Source organism: Argiope bruennichi, chromosome 9 (assembly GCF_947563725.1).
Source record: "Argiope bruennichi chromosome 9, qqArgBrue1.1, whole genome shotgun sequence".
NCBI classification, from domain to species: domain Eukaryota; kingdom Metazoa; phylum Arthropoda; class Arachnida; order Araneae; family Araneidae; genus Argiope; species Argiope bruennichi.
The window spans coordinates 117,109,918-117,129,892 of record NC_079159.1 but is presented as its reverse complement, the minus strand read 5'-3'; the positions used below and the strand labels follow the sequence as shown (position 1 = coordinate 117,129,892).

Here is a 19,975-nt window from a genome sequence, read left to right as displayed (position 1 = left end):
ATACTTAAAGTAAGAGAATAAAATAATGACATATCTTTTAACATCTGTTGTATTTGTTAAAGGATGATGCTCTGATGATATATAAATATTACTACAACTTTTTTTTTTTTTTTGCATGTAAGTAATAAATATATTATAAGATTAGCATCTTATTACAAACCTGTAATCACAGTATTTACTTTATTTCTTTCTTTATTTATTTTTCTTTTTTGCAAAGTATGATTTTAGAACAATTTCTCCTTCAAATTTTGGAGGAGAATAAAATGCTGGCTTGCATATAGTTGCAGAAATGGTAACCACAATAGTTAATATTGTGAATGATTCTCAAGATTATTGAAAGTCATGACTGTATGGTGGATACACATGAAAATGACTTCAATTAAGAATAACTGAACAAAAGTCATAGCTCAATGAAAGACAGATGCTAGTACAGATTGTGACCTCTGAACAGAAGACAACTACAGTGACTGCAGAACTGAACTAGCATTTCTATATCTCTATTTCAACAACAATAATATAAAAAAAAAGATGGGAACTACACAAACAAAAAACACAATCAATAATTATAAGTGATGTATAACCTTAACTCTTCCCACAATTATAAAGCACCATTGAATTACCAGATGAGACCTGCTGTGACAAAACCTGGATTGTTCGACAGAGAGTCATTACATCAAAAAATAAAATAAAATAATTTGAAAGAATTAACTTCATTATTACATCACATTATTTAAAATGAGAAATTATTTCTAGAACAAATGCTAATATTTGTTTTGCATTAAAAATTTTTTTATTCTAGATATGACGTGTTTATAAAGTTAAAAGAATTTTTATCTTTAAAAATTAGGTGTTTTAAAAGTTTCTGAGGTGATTATTTAAGATTATAAGGCAATCATTCAATAAAATTTTTTTAAGTTAATTTTTTAAAGCAAAATTTAGATGATGTCAACCCATGACCATTTTGTGACTCTTTAAAGCACAAAAATGCTTGTAACTTCCATGAATGCTAAAGTGTAGAAAGAGAACATTGATTCCTAACATCAACTTTTAGCTTCTTCAGCATCATTTTATTTTGGAATGATATAGATATATTACAAGTGGAATGTATCAATATTCCATTATTTGGAAGAAATTCTTGAGTCTTTAGAAACAAAAACATACAAGAAAGAACAAATTACAGTACACATTTCACTTTATAGTATGTATTTAAAAAAGGAGTTATTATATGTATACACATTTGACAATACTATGCAAAATATCCTTAGGAATAAAAAACATAGAATAGATTTTTTAAGGAACTCTCAAATGTTTGATTTGATGGATTTACTAGCCCCCAAACCATTTTTAATTATGCTGTATTGAAAAAAGATCAGATTTTTTAACTTATCACTCACTGCATTTGGAAATTTCAAATTTCACTTTTTAAGATGAAGGCAAACAGCACATCAAAAGTAAAATAATAAGCAAAAAATGGAAAACTTACAGTATCCTGCTCCAATTTCTTCATCCTCTTATCAACTTTATTTTTGCCAGGACCTTTCCCATGAAATTTATGTGAAAGGTAGCGGAAAGCCTCTTTAGCTGTCAGGAGGCGACCATTATCATCAATGTATTCTAATTTCACATCTGGCTTGTAATTTGATTTTTCTCGAAATTCCTGTACTGGACCAGTATATCGGTCTCGTTTTCCAAATTTGTCATCCTCACTAGAAGATAGTAACAATTTCGAATCAGGAACAATTTGAGCATTTATTTAACTAATTTTTGATACTAACAACATTAATTAAATTTTACCTGAACCAATGAAAAAACTTTATCTTGATAATAGTTTTATTGTTATTTGTAAATATTATCAATAAGCTATAAAATACTTTCTGTTTCAAAAATATGAAATCCACAAACAATAATTTTCTTCCTTTCATAAAATGTTAAAACCTTCATTGCCAGAATTGCTTCATTTTCTAGAATTCTTCAAATATTGAAATTTTACTTTAAACAGAGAATGTGGTGACCAGTATAAATTGTAAAATAGTTTACTGAAAAGATAATTTCATTCTGAAACATCTTCAGTGTATCAATGTATGTCAAAACATATGTGTTTATTTAACATTATTTCTAATAAATATTAATAACAATTATTAAATTATAAGACACCAAGTTAATTATTATTTTAAGAAGTGTGCACTTTTAATACAAAATTAAAATTATTGCAAAATTAAATCAAACCAAATGATAAAAAAAGTTCTTCACTTGTATTATTGAACTAGTGCATCATGAGAAAGTGGGAAAAAAAAGCATATCAATTTTAATTTTTATAAACTAAATTAATAAATTTAGGTACAAAATAAAATTATTTCATAACTTTGATTCATTTATAAAAATATACATTGCTAATTTGATGTGATTAGAAAGTTAAATAACTTAACTAGTATAAATATATAAGCCAAAGTGATAAAAAAATATTCTTTCGTATTACATACTCCAAGAAAAGGAGAGAACATACAAAAATGCATGATTTCAAACAGCATTTGAATGAAACGGTGTATGAATGATGCATCTCGTAACACAAGCCTTCATTCAAAATTAGCATAAAATTATTATTCAGTTTCACTGAAAAATACCAGATTCAGAGAAACTGAATCAGGTAGTTTTGTAAGAATACATTAGTATACCGTTCAGATATTCATAAATGAAAATTTGCATTTTTACAACTGTTGGACAACAAAAATAAATAAATTAAAAATCTTACTAAAATTTTTCTTCTATAGTATAGGATTGTGCCTGGAGATTACTTGTTCTTGGAGCACTGAGCATTTTTTTGTCTTCTTTATCCAAATAACCTATTGTGAAATACAGAACAATATATATGAAACATTATAATAAAAGCATAATTTGTGAAAACTACTAAGACAATATTTTAATGCATTATTTTACCTATTTTTATTAAATTACTAATTTTTACTCTATACAAGAAAGGCATACATCTGCCATTAAACATATAATAAATAACATTACACTAAATACAAAATGAAAATTCACTCTGCACTTCAATTATGAGGTTTAAAAGTGATATAATTAGGGCAAAGGTAATATTACCAGGAAGTAAAAGAATTATAAAATACAATTATGTTTAAAACTTGGTAATAAACTCTCACTAGATTTTTCATATCATGTAGTTTTATGTTACAGAGATCTGATGATCAAAATCTCATCAAAAAAGAAATATTTCTATTTGTTGATTTTTGTAGTTACAATTACCTCATATCTCAGTCATCCCTTTTTTTGAGTTTTTGCAAATTTGTTCCATACAAAATAAGTTTTCTAAAAACACAGACATGACTTTTGTATTTCTGATGTAGTTGCATTCAGATTAATTTGCACAAAAGCAGCATTTTTACACGATAAAGCTATGCTGGCTCTTTTTATGGATAAACAACATTACCTTTCTCAAATGATATATTTTTCTAAATGACAATAGAACACAACACACTATTAAAATTGTAACTATGCCAGTCATGACAGCAGACAAATTCAATATACTGAAGAGATAGTCAAAACTGACTATTTGCACCACTGAACAAGAGCTTCAGCAATTGCTACTACTTTCCTTGATATTCAAAAGGATTATAATTATTGGCAATTACTGTAGTTTGATTCTTTACTATTAAATGCATATGTTTTTTTTTTTTTTGTCTGAATAAAATTAGCATAACCTCCTCTGTAATGCAAATATTTTATTTCTGTATTTTGTCTGAAATCTTCTTTAAAGATATGTAATTGCATTATGTGAAATGTAATAGTTTAATATTATTAAGACTTATTTAAATTTCAAAAAGTGTCCTCGATTTTTTTCAAGGAGTTTTAGTGTCAAGCAGATTTCTTGGGATTCTTCATATTACATACTGGCTAGTATAGTATTTGACAGTTTTATTCCCCTATTTGACAGGCTGATTCATAATAATGGATTATAATTTTCAGACACTGAATTTTTCAAATAACATTCTTTTAAAGCACAAATGGTTAAAACTTTGTTCTAAAGCCAATAACAGCACATTCTGAATCTTACAACATGCTATTAAGTTTCAAAAATTTTCAAAGCCATATCTTACAAAATTATAGTAAAAGAGTTATAGTTTCTGCATATTTGATGCTTATGAAAGAAAAAGAATAAAAAGTACAAGAATGATAAAGGAAATAAAGGGGAAAAAAAGGGGTATTCAAACCTTTTTTAGTTGCCAGCTTCAATGCTCCCATAACACCAGTACTAATATCTGGTTCTTCTTCTAAAATAGGTTCGTTTTCTCTCATCTGAAATATAAAAAGATGTTCAGCTTCTCTCAGTATTTTTATATATGCTAAATACCAAGTATTATATTTATAAACTTAATTAAAATAGCTTTTAAAAATAATTTTTTTAAACTATATTATAGATTAATTTTTCTGTTTTGATTTTTTGTTATTTAAATTTATAATAAGTAATTTTTTCTCTTTCCAACAAAAGCAAGGTGAGCAAAAAATTTATAACAAGCTTCCTTCATTACAAATATGAAACAATAAATTGAAAGCGTTGAATAAAACAGCTATACATTTTATCAAAATATCCACAAACTTTATTCTGCCTCTAAAAAATTATTTAGTATAAAAATCCTTTCCTACAATAAATATGATTCTTAATTTTAAAATGATGTATGAATTTCCAAGCTGTGATTTGAGGGTATGAGTAGGAGCTAATTTATCCTCAAATTCTCAAAATTTCAAAAAAAAAAAAAAAAAAAAAAAAAAAATAATTAGGACAGAATGCTTTTATAGCTGCTTTTTGAAGAAGCCGAATTGATTGATAAATTTGAATGCAGGATGTCTTTTAATATTGATTAATTTTTTCATACTTCAGATAAATACCCAACAACTGTATATAAAAAAATTTAGAAATATTCAAATTAGAAGGATTCTTTGTCTGTTTATGATAGCAACTCCCTTCTGTAATACCACTTCCCAAAACATTTGTTGTTTCAATGAGCTTGTTTCAGTAAGACCAGTGAAACAATGTTTTATATATCATAGAATATTAGCACCAGAATAGTTTCAAGAGTATGATGAATAATATTATATAGTTTTGTTTATTCAGCTATTATATGCTTTTTTGGTTTGATTCAGAAATATGTTTAGTTTGTTCAGAATATATATATATATATATATATATATATATATATATATATATATATATATACTGTTTACTGAGAATATTGATTTTATTTCATTCGAATTAAATCTCATGGTTACCTTTAAAAAATAATCTTAAATTTCAATTTGTAATAGACAGTGTGATAGATAGACTTTTTAATCTGTGGTCTTTTTTTACTAGCTTTGCAGTGCTCTGTTAATTTTTAATAAAAATGTCCAAAATATAATCAAGTAACTGTAAACATTATTTAAAATCTAATTACATATTGTAGGTCATTATTTTTTTACACCTCATGCAAAATGTATATTTCTTATGAGGATATGTTTACATTTGATTTCAGCATTAAAATCGCACAGCATATTTTAAGTATAACAGTTTCATTAAATTATACCAATAAAAGGAATTAAAAATTAGCAAACATAATTTTTGGGATTACCAGATATATTTTCTAAAATACTTAACATCTTAGAGAATTTTATTTATAGATTTCATAAACATTGATGAAATTGAAAAAAAAAGCAAAATTCAGTATTATATTACTTTAGTTTTAAATTGAATATTTGTGATAACAATGAACGCAAATGTATGAATAATGAAGGATGTTGTAAATTATGGATCAAAATAATTTTGAAAGTTAACTAATATTAAAGAAAAACTGGACAACAAATAAACTGATTCCATAAAATAGATAAAAAAAATTTTCAAACTTAAAAGTAACACAAAATCTCCTTTTGAACATTAATAGTGTTGAAAGTTATTAAAAAAAATTGCTTAGTATTTTAATTAACTAAAAATACAATTAAAATTTCAAGAAAATAAAATCATTTCAAGATAAGTGTTCTAACTTTAAAAGTATATTTGAATAATATAACTACGGACTAAATGGTATGACCTGTAAAGTACAATCACAAACACATATTCACTTTTATTATTAATACAGATGGCAGAGTTCATTCTGAGAAATGAAAAGAAATCAAAATTACTATAAAACAAAAAAACACCTTCAAAATCTATAATTTGGTAGAACAAATTGCTGATTAAGTTTATTAAATATAAATAGCATATGTTGAGCAGAAATATGTTTATTGTGAATCTAGTTTCTTTCTCTGATATCGCTCACAGTAACTGAAATACAACAATAGATTAGCTTCATTCTTCCCAATTTAATAAAAATGATTCAGAAATAAAATAAAATAAGATGAACAGTTATCATTAATTTTCATTTATATTTTTACTAATAAATGGTAAATGGTGTAGGTAAATTTACAGTTTTGGCAGGTGCATATACCATGATAAATTTGGATGGACAGAAATCACCTTTTATTCAATAATACAACTGGTAAAAGCAACCACCCATCCCTTATAAAATTGGCCACTATTAACAAGTTAACATCTAATGTCCTTTTTATATGACAATCACATTTAATTTCTGGCGCAATATTAAACACATTTCATTATTTCTGATTTGCTTTTTCTATCAGATCAATATGTATTCCCAAAAAAATTTTGAACTTGCATTTTATTATTGATTAGCAAGATTTGTTTTGAAGACAAAATAATGAAATTTTGAGAATCTGAAAGTAATATTTATTTACTGATATCTTATATTTAAAAAATCTTTCAATATATGAAGTTTTTAAAATAATTTTCAACTGATTTTTTTATGGTTTTTCCTTATTTTTAATTTTATTTTTTTATTTACAATTAGAACCATAAAGAAATCGATTGAAATTCATTGTTTAAATTAAGTTGGACATTAATAGGTTAAACAGCATAAAAATTGCTGTAAAACATTATACTTACAAAAGCTTCATAATAAACTAACAGTCTCATAAGTTTTGATTCGAAAAAAGTTTTCCATAGGTTTACAATTAGTAAACAGACAATTAATAAACAGTGTATATTAAAACCTAATAAATAATCAAATGGGGATGGGGTTGTATCTGTACTACTCTTAAATGCTGCAGAATTATAATTCAAAGTTTACTTACTGATATTTCAGCAGGTTTTTCTTCCACATCAACTTCATTCCACGCTCCTTGGTTTTGAGTTTCTTCTTGCTTTTGACGATCGTCAAGCTCCCTATCGAAATCCTATAAAAGTTTTTTTTTTTAATTGCCTAACTATGAAAATCTCAGTTTTTTAAATGTCTTCTTCATAACAATAATTAAATTATCACAGATTATATTGAAGATAATAAATATAACTTATCATCTAATTTAAAAAATAAATACATAAATAATAATCTTTAAAAAACACTGATTGAACTTGATAAAATTCACAAAGTAAATACTTCTGTATAATTTTCAAATACAAAATCCGCAAATCATATTTAAAAAAAAAAAAAATTCTATAGAGTTTCGTACACATTAACTAATGAAATTCATAAAAATGAATTTCAAACTTATTGAATTAAATGAATTTCTTACATAACAATAGTTAATTAGGAAAATATATTACGTAGCCACTAAATATCAAACATGTACCAATGAAATGCCCTGGGGGGATCACATAAGAACATTTTTTTTTTACAGAGTTTGAATATTGTACAGAATATAATATGTATCAAAAGTGATATTCTATGTCTTTTATTATTATTATTATTCAGGCAAAGAATTATTTATTGAACAGTTAAGTATCAAAAATATATTTCATCACTTAGAAGATAATTTTTAGCTATAATTATAAGTTTCATGAAATTCCCAAAGAAAATTAGTAATCCAAGAAAGCAATTCAATTTAATACTAAATTTTATTTTGCTAACTGACATTCATCAACCAAGTTTTCACAACTTTTTTATAATAAGTACTTGATGATGATTAAAACCAATGTGCTTGCTCTTAACAAGAGCATAATTTCTTAAGAACTACAAACTGAAGTATTTTACAGAGTAAGATCATAACTAAAGAGAGAAATTCAGAACAAACTGAATCTCAATCTTCATAATTTATTCTTAAAAGTAATTTTCATGAAGAAAACAGATTTTGTGATTAATGATACATGATGAATTTCATTTACATGAAATTCTCTAATTTTACTCTTTTTTTGTTATTGACAAATAATACTCTCAATTACAAAAGAATATGTTACATGTCCTTTGGAACTACATATTTTTCCATGCATTTTTTATAAATAATTAAAACAGTCATAATGGTTACTAAAAACAATTACTTTATGACAAAAATTTGTAAATTTCCTAATTTTTGAAAAGAAAACTAATCATTTATATATTTTATTATATTAAGTGTAAAACATTTGGTGAGTAACAAAAATTAATTTAAATGCAAATTAATTACCATCATATCATCAGCTTCTTCTTCTCGATTTCCAGACATTCCATAAGTGGGTATTTCTCCCAAAGTGCGACAAAATTCAGCAACTGAATTCAGTTCAATATTCACTACATTCTTGGAAGCTTTTGGGGAATCCAAATTGCTACCATTTACACTGTTTAATATTTCAATAACCTAGAAACAAAAAGTATCTCATTAACACTGGGAAGCTTTCTTAAATATATGATGTTGCATTTTAGCATAAGAGCAATTTCTTTTTGAGTCTTGCTGTTTTGACAATGATTAAAGATATCATAAATATACTAAGAATTAAAGATTTTTGTTTAAATTTAAATAACTAGGATTTTTTTTTTAATAAACTAGGGATTTTGTAAAGAAATGAAAGATAAAGAGATGATAGAAACACTGCATTTCTGCTTCAGAAAATTTCACATGACTGACATTTGCATAAACCTTAGTATTTAAAATACTTATTTAAATATCTGACATGAAAATATAAGGATTGGTCTGAAAGTGCTAAAGCTACAATTCAATTTTATTTTTTCTTTTGATTTGAAAGAAAAACAATGTGAGGCCTTATTCTATCACAAGGCTATATTTTTGAAAATAAAAAAAAATCTATCATAAAGATTAATTTTTTAAGGATGGGAGGGGAGATTTGAGAGTCCATTCTCTAAAATAATGATAATATACTGTCCAGGAAAAAGAAAATAAATAAATAAATCTAAAATAACAAGAGAATTTTGATATAAATGCTAAGTTATTTCTTCTGAAAATTTATCCCACATATATAAACACTAAATCTAGGCTAATTCATAAAAGAATGAAAAACATACAGCAGGATTAAAGATTTTGTAACAATTTGTAGTTATTCAGAGCACAAAAGAAATGAAACAACATTCAATCACTCCACTATTCAAATTAGAGATTTTTTAAGATAATACATTAATTATACACTGAATCAACTAAATTTAGAATTAATGGTAATGACAAAATCTCCATTTTAAATTTCCAATTCAACAAAACATCTGAAAAGGAAAATTCTAACAAACCTTTTCTGGTGCTGAAGCCATTACTTTACGTTCTTTCAGCTTTTTAGCTTTATTGAGAGCACTGTTCAATTCTTTCTCTTGGTCTTCTTCTATTTTCACATTGGAAAGGTCTAATTTTGTATCAATGTCTACAACAAAGAAATAAAACAATTCAAATGACGATAGTAATTTTATTATTGAAATTTTTAATAAATAAGATATTAAACCCTTACCTTCCCCAATCAAAGGGATTCCAATCTTTGTGTCCTGTTCACCATCATCCATATCTATATCTCTTATTCTACCACGTCTTCTATAAATAAAAACATCACATAAGAAATTGTTTCTAGAAAATCTGTTCAATGTACTTGTAAAAACATTTTATTTTGAATTCACAGATAGACAATATGCTGAAAGGCCAAATAAGAAATTTAAAAAGCAACATTTATAATGCTATTAATAATAATGCTATTTAATAATAATGATAACAGCTAAAGTTAAAATTATGACATTTTATATAACAAACACAATATGTATTTCTAGAATAAAATTTGTTACCGGTTTCTTTAAGAATATCATTTTATTAAACTTCACTCACTCCACTTTCTCTCATTTTTTTTCTTTCATCTTTAAAGATACAAATCATTAAAATATAGTTTATATACTTTACCAATACCAACTCATTTATCCATCATTTTGTATAAATATATCATCAGCTTAAAGAAATTATAAACTTCAAATTTTTTATTAATTAGATATTCAATGTTTGCAAAAAAAAAAAAAAAAAAAAAAAAAAAAAAAAAAATTATAAATAAATTGAAAAAAAAAAAAAATCCTAAAAATTCATGAAAATCTCTGAATGGTTACTATACCCATTTCTAATCTGCATAATTAAATACCAAAATGGTTTCACATAAAACATTTTTTTCAAAAAAAAAAAAAAAGCCAAACAGACAACAAATAAATGTTGCAGTTAGTTACAGGTGGTTAGAGTTTGAATTGCTAAAAAGTAATTTTAAATATTAAGTTAATTTTTTGTCCCAAATCTAAAATTACATTATTATGTAAAAAAATACACAAAACTGCTTTCACAACTATATAATTGTTACCAAAGGATTAATTTCATGAAGCAATATATATTCTGATGTCCCCACATATAAACATATGATTTAAAAAATTTAAAATAAAACACAATTAGTAAAATCATTTTATGCAGGAAAAAGAGATTGTGTAAAATAATTATAGAAAATTATGTAGCAAAAACACTTAAATAGAGGATTACATTAACACAAAAAATAAACATTTTTTTTCAAATATTTTTTTTTTTTAACACCGTAAGATTTTTTTTTCTGAATTTTTTTGCAAAACAAGTTTTTAAAAAATGAAATGAAATGATAAAAAGTAAATGAAGGTGATATTTCAAAGAAAAAAAAAATATCCTCATGATATAGGTAGCTCTACTTTTAAAAATCACCATATGAAAGTTTGTACACGCATTAACTAATATAATCCAAGAGAATGCTGAATATTAATATTTTCATTATGGATCCACAAATGGGAAAAGCTGCTTTTATTTGTTTTTAGTTATAATCAATATATTATTTGGGATAACATTTCTGACAAAATAAATAAGCTTTCAAACAATTAAACTAATATACCTGAAAAATACTCTTATTCTAATTCAATACCAAATTGAGCTACATCTGCAGTTTTCTATGCTTATAAGAGAAACAGTCAAAATTGTTCTATATTATAAAAGAATACTTACCATACATCTGAAAACCTTAAAAAAACTGTACTTAATTTCAAAGCTAAACATAACATTTCATCAAGTGAAGAAAGACAGTCAAAGTAATATGCAAGGTAAGTTTTAAAAGGCACATGTGAAGATAAGCAAAAGCATAGAAAATTTTTAGGAGTGGAAGTATAAATTCAAGAAAATTAACTGATTTTATAAATGAACAAATTCCTGTATAGATTCTACCCCTTTCATTTCAAAAAAATGAGAATAATACTACCTAGATCCTAAATCTCTGTCATCAACTGTATCTCCTGCAAGCAAGTCGTCGGCTTTTAGGACAGACACTTTTTTCAGTTTCTTCTTCTTCTTGGGCTTTTTGAACTGCACCTGGGGGATCAGGAAGCACCTGTTGTAGCACCAAAGCACAAGGTAAAACAAGAAAAAGGCAAATACATCTACAACACATACCATAAAATGGGAGATGGGGGGGGGGATAGAAGCAATACTCAATTTCTATCATATAAAAGATTAAATAACTTAAAAAATAATAAAAATTCAAACCACAATGTAATAATGGGTTTCTGTACCTACTCTAAATTTATAATGAATTTTAAGTCTAGCTAATTATCATATGAATAAAAGAATTCAATACTCATCATTTCTAGTCATTCTGTAATATGAAGTACTTACAAATAGTAATTGATTATCTATTATTGAACTTCCCCCACCCCTTATCTATTACTCTTCACTAAGTAGGAATTCAAAAAATTCATTATAAAATCCACAGAAATGTAAAAAACATATCATTAGTTTGCAAATTCAGGAAAAGTTTTATTAATTGAATAAGAAAATACTATTTGGTTTAAGAATTTAATTTGTTTAAGCAAATTGTCCATATTTAAAATATTTCATTAAAATTTTATAAATGAATTATGTATTAACAAGCTGAGACTTCACTTTCTAGTTAGCTTCCCAATAAATATATAAATTTTCAGCTCATGTGAGTAATTGAAGATTACATATATGGATAAAATAAGACCATGAATAAGAAAAAAAAAAAAAAAAAAGGAAACCTGATAAATATAATTCAATTTTTATGCCTATTAACAAAAGCTTTCAAAACATTTTCTCTATGTTTTAAAGGTGTATTGCAGACATAAACTAATTTAATATGATGATTTTCTTTCAGTTTTAGTGGCACTCAAAAGACAAATCAGAGCTGTTTTAAATGATTTGCAATATTTGCTTAGAACATAGAATTCTTAGCAATCTTTTCTTTCATTAAAAGTTAAAAGATGTTGCTTCACAGTTTTATTTGCAATCATCAAGTTTGAATGTCCTTTCAGAGCATGATACTCCTACAAATGCCACCATATCAAAATTTACATTCACTAGACACTGATGCCACAATTTTAATGCATCTTCCACATCAAACCAAAAGCCTTATTTCCGATTAATATGTATTTTTGAAAGCAAAATATGATAAAAAATTATTTTTTTAAATTCATTTCAAAAATTGAGGATTTTAAATGCAATATAATTCTGCCTTATCACTTGAAAAGGCTAACATATATTGTCTAATATAAAGTTAATAAATGATATTCTCAATTAAATTAAAATATAATCTATTATTTTTTGGTCAAACCATCAAAATATTAGATAATCTATAATAATGTGCAGGGTAAATGTGTTAATACAATGAAGGAAAAAGTACAAAAAAAAAAAAAAAAGTTTAGAAAAAAACAAAAGAAAAAAAAATCATCCCATTTTGAATAGTGAAATTTACGCAAAAGAATATCTTATGAAGCTGATTTACATAAAATTTTTAATTGCATAGTTTGAAGCAAAGACTTGTAAAAAATGTACACCTCTATCACATTCTGTGGAAATGAGACATATTAAAAAAAAAATCACATCATGAAAAAGTATAGCTAAAACTTCCATCTTAATATCTGTTATCTTTATTTAAAAACATTGTCACAATCAATTAAAATACTTACCATATCTTCAGTTGTGTAGTATTCATTAGCAGGCTTCATTTCTGGCATCTCAAGAGACATCTGCAGTAAAACAATTAGAACGTTTCCTTAATTATTTCTGAATATTATTAAATTATAAGACTGAAATACTTGCACTAATATGCAATAATATGATGTAAAATGAAATAAAGAAAATGCATTGTTATAAGGGAGATATACATAGAGAGAATTTATTAAATTACTTAATTCAAATATATTAATATAAAATTTCTTTTCATTTCTTTCATTCATCTAAATTACAAACATAGCTGTAAAACATTGAATATATATATATATATATATATATATATATATATATATATATATATATATATATATATATATATATATATTATCTCAGCAAAAGTCTGTCTTTACTGCTTAAACCAAAGATCTAACTTTTTTTAGCTTAAAATATACAAGTAGCCTAATATTGTTGTAGCAGAGAAAGAAGGTCTCATTGTTAATATCTATAATGCATAGTGGAAGTGATTATGTAAATGTAAGATGCTACAAATGCAATATATAGAAAAATTAGATTCCTTATATATCAAGTTTGCTTTCCAATATTTAATTTTGAATAATAATCTAATTCAAAAGAGCAGTATCTAATAATAAAAATAAAGAAGAAAGGGCTAATCATAAAGGGAAATTGTATATATGTTGGTGCTCCACAAGGCAAATCATAAGACGTACAGCTATGGAATTTGATAAAAATATATTTTGGAGGATGAGAATATGCATTTTGGGGTGACTAAAATAAAACTAAACTACAGTTTTTAATTAAAAATTTAACAAAACAATTTTTTATGCAATAAATGTAAAAAATGTCATTAAAGAAAACTGATTTCTGCAACATTTTAAGATTTAGAAAATTAGCTTTTTTACTGTTAGCTATCTAACTGTTATGAAACTTTTTTCCAATCTATTAGGACAATTAAAACTGTTTGCATACTTTTTCATAATATTTTTATTGTAGATATAAAATTCAAATTATTTTCATTGTTTAATCTAACATATAATTATGTGATTAATAATATTATTATTGAAATCTAAGGAAAAATGTTTCTGCTAAATATCTGAGCAATTTACAAGATAATCAAAAAGGAAAACTCATTATCATAAAATAGAATGTGTAATTTGAAACATATTACTCAGAGGCTTAGCTTTTTAATAGTAATATGATGTAATGGGATTTCAACTCCAAAAGGAAGGCTCATGTACATAATAAACAGAACAAATGTAAGGCTACTAAAATAAAACGGAATTATTGTCTCTAACAATCTATCGCTTAAAAACAGTTTGTTGAGGAAATCAAGATAGTAAGTTATATATAATCGATTTCACTGAAACTAAATACAACCAATATTTTCAACAAACCAGCTGGTTAGGGATTGCAATACCCGACCAAAATTTCAATACCGGTATTCGGTATTTTATAGATCTTAATACCGGGATACCGGTTTTAATACCGGTATTAGAAATTTTAGAAAAAGAAAGAAAACAAGGTGTTTCTTTGTTTTATTTGCCAGTTTTATAAAAGAGTGTAATATCACAAAAAATAATATGGAACTTATAAATTATAACAGTATATAAAGAATCACAAAAAAGTAAAGAAACAACTTATTTATTTAAATCACAAAAAAAAATTGTAAATATCACTATTTAGTCTGTGGTACTAATACAAATTTTTGAAATATGATCTTAAAAAACATAATGCATCAGTTGTATTGTCATTAAAGCTCAAAAGTAATTTTGTGTAAAAATTACCAGCTGTCGTAAACGCTCTTTCGGCATCTACGTCTACGTTCTTCAGAAAGTGATTTGTGCTGTTCTTTCATGATTGCAACATGAAATTTATTGTTGCATTAGCTGTTAATAAATTAAAATCTCTCTGACATAATGCCTCTATAGTCAGTTTTATTGGAATTAGAACTGGTATAGTTCTGGATATTAAGACGAATTCACTGTCTGAAAAAATTAATTTGCAGGTTTAAGTTGATTATTGCTTTTTGGATTGGATTTCTAAATTTCAAAAACCGTTCCATCATTAGGAGTAAACTGTTCCAACGTGTATTAGAATATATTATTGACATATATTCTGTTTTATTTTCAGTTAGTATATATATTTTTAATATGAAATTTTTTTTAGGGGAAAGTTTAAATATCTTAACAATTTTTCGAACTTTATAAATTATAGGAAGCAATTCTTGATGGGTTAATATTTCATCATCATTAGCAATATCTTCTTCCACAATTACATTGTCATTATCTTCATTGTCAATATCACTCTCACTCTTACTTTCTTCAATGTCGGAATCCGAAGTTTCTATATCCACAATATTTGGATTCTTCTATTCTTTATTTTTTTGGTATATTTGGCATTTGGTATTTACTCCTAATTGAAATCCATGAGCAAAGCACAATTACTGATTTGCACCAATCAACTTTCCAAATTTTTTCATAACTGTTGCTCCATGAGTCGTTATAGATACAATATCTTCTTTCAGGGATAATCCATGTTTCGCTAATTTAGATTTAAGCAATTAATTAAGCTATTAATTAGCTAATTAATTTCGCCAGTTGGGGAGACATAAAAACAAAAACATATACTATTTTGCTATGTTGGCAATCCCTGTGGAGACAATTTAAAATATTTCTAGTAAATACCGAAAAACCGGTATTTAAACTTGTGAATAACGGTATTACGAAATTGTAAAATGGCTCAAAATACCGGTATTCGGTATCCCGGTATTGCAATCCCTACAGCTGGTCTCCAAAACTGGTAAGTTTCAAATATCAAAAACAATAAAAATATTTATGAATTATGGAAGAAGTCTTTATTTTAAGTTTTAATTTACTTTAACATGCACAGGAAGATGAATCATGATTTGCTTAAATACCAAACCAGTGAAACAGTCGATAAATATTTCAAGTTACAATAACAGAATGCCGAAAAATGTAATAAATTTCTGTAAAAACACTATAAGATCAAGCCTAATTACTCTCAAAATCCTCTTCCTGATAATGAAACAACAGAACATGCCATATAGTGGCCCAGTGTATTTCAAAAGTAAAAGCTTAAAAAAAGCTCTGTTTTCAAAGTCTCTGAAAGTTTGCCTAGAGTTTAGAATATAATGGATCCAAATATTGGTTTTTCTTTCATTACTTTCCTTTCTTTGTCAAATTCAAATATTTCTGTTTCAGTTTTTTTATTGATTGACTTTTCAGTTTTTTGAAAAATCAAAAAGAAATACTTCATGATACTAGATCACTGGCACTGAAAAGTAACTTTGATAAGCCCAGTTAACAAACTCATTTAATTGAATATTTAATAAAAAAACTATTTTAAGAACAATAAATCTTTATCTACATGCATTTTCAGCTTCTCAGAATGCAGACTTAATGAATGTAAGTGTTTCAAATGTTCAGTTATACTATGACACCTTACCAATATTTCTTACCTTAAAGTATTATGACAAAAGAGAGGATAATTTAATATTATTATTCTTATCTTTTGAAAAATATTTCTATCCAACTGAGTCATTTCCAAAATACATTTTGTATTCCATTTGTAACTACTATGATGAACTAGAATGAATAAGAATAATATAATTGCTGAAGAAAATTTGCAAAAACATCAAGTACAAATATAAGTATATATATTTATAACATTTTTAATTTACAAATTCATAACAAAACCATACCTCATTTTGCTGCTTCAATTTCATTCTAATTAATTCAAGCTCTTGTTCTCTGCTTACATAACGTGTACTGCTAACTTCACCTAATAAAGAAAATGATAGCATTAGAAAAATATGTTTGTTCAAACAAGTAAAAACATCAATTATACTGTAAATTGTGTGTGAATGATGAAACATTTGATTTAAATTAATACAAACATTAAAAATTTACAGAATTACCAAGAATGGATTTAATAAAACCATTAAAACTAATATATATACCATGATACATTTTCAAATATATGTAAGGAGAAAATCACAGAGACATGAAAAAAAAAATGTATATTTCAACGTATAAAAGAAAAATATAATATTTCTATATGCAGACATGCCACAGGTTTGGAACAAAAAAACTGCATAAAATAATGAATTGTCCAAACATAAACGATGAGAGATATGAATAATTGAACATTAAAATAAATAAACTGACACAAAAAATGCTTGAAATATTAAAAAAAAAAAAAGTAAAATTATGACATAAAAGGAAACTAGTCGAATTAATAAACTATAATAAAATGATTCTGAAAGATGCTGAAATACATATTTCTGCAGAAATCTGTCTTGCTGGCAAATGTAATCTGTTTACCATTTTAAAGTTAGTTTTAAAAAAAGCTGATAATTAAGCATAATATTTATGATAGCAATAAAACTTTATAATTTTTAATGCTCTTAAATATTTTAACATGCTCAGAACTCCTGTGAGAGAAAAGTCAGTTAGTTAACTAAGTTCTATCTATTGTATGCATAATGAGAAATTAAATAGTGCAGATACTGAATAATATTAATAATACAAAACAATATAACCATATAATTTATTTATAAAATAATAAATCAATAAGTATTCAGAGTAATAACCAATGAACTACATTGGAAAATTTTAAAATGAAAACTTTTTAAAAACTGATATTATCTGGAAATTAATTGTCTTTATTAATTTATACTTCTTAAATTCTAGATAAGAGAGTTTTTTTCTGTATATGAATTCCTTTTATAGCAAGAATATATATATAATAGTAATATTACCAAGTTTGAATGTCTTTTTCTTTTCTCCTTCTATTTCTTCATCATATTTGGATAACAAATTCTTTTTCTTCAACTAAATAAAGAAAAGTCAAGAGTTTTAGTCAGTTTTAATTTCCAAATAGAAATTTTAAAAAAAATTACTGATTTAAAAACTTACAATGCCAAATTCATCATATTCTGGTTCTTCATAAGGCATATAATCAGGTTTCTTCTTTTTATTTTCAATATTTTTAGCATAGCGTTCACTATCTACAATATTTACATTTTCCAGAACATCATCTTCTTCTTCAAGAACACCTATTAATATATAATGTATCAAGTAAGTACAAAAAAACTGAGTAAATTAAATATGCTTTAATTAAAATCGCTATATAAAAACATTAAATATTTTTATGACTAAAAATTCTAACATTGGAAAAAAAATATACATTTTGATATATTTGATTTTACCAACAATTGACTCAAACTATGCTACCATTAAGATTAAGATATTTATAGATAAATAGTAGATTCTAATCATTTTAATAAAAAAACATCATATAAAAGTAACCAGATTTTATTATACAATATTATTTTCCATTAAAAAAAAAGAAAAAGAAAAGGAGCAGCTAAACTTAACAGAAATTTAAAAATTGACAACAATGATAGGATTAATTTTACTGACTAAATTTCTTTTTTTCTGAATCTGAAAAAGCATAATATTTTACGACACTTTTAGAAAACGTAGCAGGATAGAAAAAATGACATACGTTTGCAATTTCAATGAAAAAAATATATAAAAGACTGAGGGGAGAGTTGAAAATATTGAATTTAACCTTGTTGATAACTTTTTCATGTTGTAATAATTTATGAATGTATAAATTCTGATCAGTTTAGCAATAAAATGATTTATCACATATGTTTATATCTATTCTATTTAATTGAACTGAACAATGAAACTTATACCCAATGGAAAATATTTCAATTATCATTTTTTTCTGAATGGAATCATATTTATAAGCAAGTTCTATAAAAGACCACAAGAAAAATTATTAAAAATTCAAAGAAAATAGTACTGCAATAAATCTTGTGTAAATGAATATATAAATTTTTAAGTTTTTACATTATAATAAACATATTATTATTTACAAATTTTCATTAAATATATTCAATAGATCAACGTTTAAGCAAATTATTTTCCACTGTGCTTATAAATAGCACCCTTTCTTGTATGAGGTATGAGAAAAATCTAAGAAAACAAGAAAATTCAAGTGAATACACTGCCATATCTTATTTATGTTAAAGTTTTTTTTTTATATTAGCATAGAGAAAAATAGATTGTTTTTACTTTTTAAGACAGGACATACTATACAGATTCATCCGTAGCATGTCTCAATAATTTACCTTTATCTTTCAATGTCAATATAACTTGATGGCCTTCTTTAAATGAATCCACATCATGAGCTACAGTGAGCCCCTTCAGTTGATCAGATGTATAAGACTGAAAGAAAAAGAAAATAGTTAATGTTAATATTATTTTTATGCATTAGAATAGTGCTTAAGTATGGACCCCCCCCCCCCCCCACAAAAAAAAGTCAACAATGGTGCATCCTGTCATTTTGCCTTACTACATAACAAAAAATTTCTGTAATTCTTTCATATATATATATATATATATAATTCCAAGGCTCAGAAAATTCTCCTTACTAAACATTTTATTCCAATTAACAAATCATTCAGCTTTTTGAACATGAAGCAAACTTATGAAGCTAAAAAAGGAGTTGTAGTTTGTTTTTAAATTTCCTTTATTTAGAGTTTTCTTTAAAATTTTGAATTTGAAAATTTTTGAAAAACTCCAATTTCTAAATTATATTATTAACAAGAATAAGCCTTGTTTCAGTCTTTGTCTATCACTTGAAGTTCGCTGTACTTTCCCAACAGTACAACTTACTGTACATCAATTAC

At 25.1% G+C, this 19,975-nt stretch overlaps 1 protein-coding gene across 3 annotated transcripts in view; it reads right to left on the bottom strand.

Annotated features, from left to right (window-relative positions):
* Positions 1-19,975, bottom strand: part of LOC129984164 (U4/U6.U5 tri-snRNP-associated protein 1-like) — a 38,959-nt gene that overhangs the window by 2,609 nt on the left and 16,375 nt on the right. For 2 of the 3 annotated variants that reach the window (XM_056093966.1, XM_056093967.1), the window contains exons 13-25: positions 19,415-19,511; positions 18,189-18,328; positions 18,032-18,104; positions 16,973-17,052; positions 13,248-13,307; positions 11,525-11,634; positions 9,740-9,819; positions 9,528-9,655; positions 8,479-8,649; positions 7,174-7,275; positions 4,224-4,308; positions 2,750-2,840; positions 1,484-1,706 (exon numbers count right to left, since the gene is read on the bottom strand). In XM_056093966.1, the coding sequence (XP_055949941.1) occupies positions 1,484-1,706; positions 2,750-2,840; positions 4,224-4,308; positions 7,174-7,275; positions 8,479-8,649; positions 9,528-9,655; positions 9,740-9,819; positions 11,525-11,634; positions 13,248-13,307; positions 16,973-17,052; positions 18,032-18,104; positions 18,189-18,328; positions 19,415-19,511 (1,440 nt within the window). The remainder of the gene's footprint in view (positions 1-1,483; positions 1,707-2,749; positions 2,841-4,223; positions 4,309-7,173; positions 7,276-8,478; positions 8,650-9,527; positions 9,656-9,739; positions 9,820-11,524; positions 11,635-13,247; positions 13,308-16,972; positions 17,053-18,031; positions 18,105-18,188; positions 18,329-19,414; positions 19,512-19,975) is intronic. The other variant, XM_056093968.1, reaches the window with a different exon arrangement.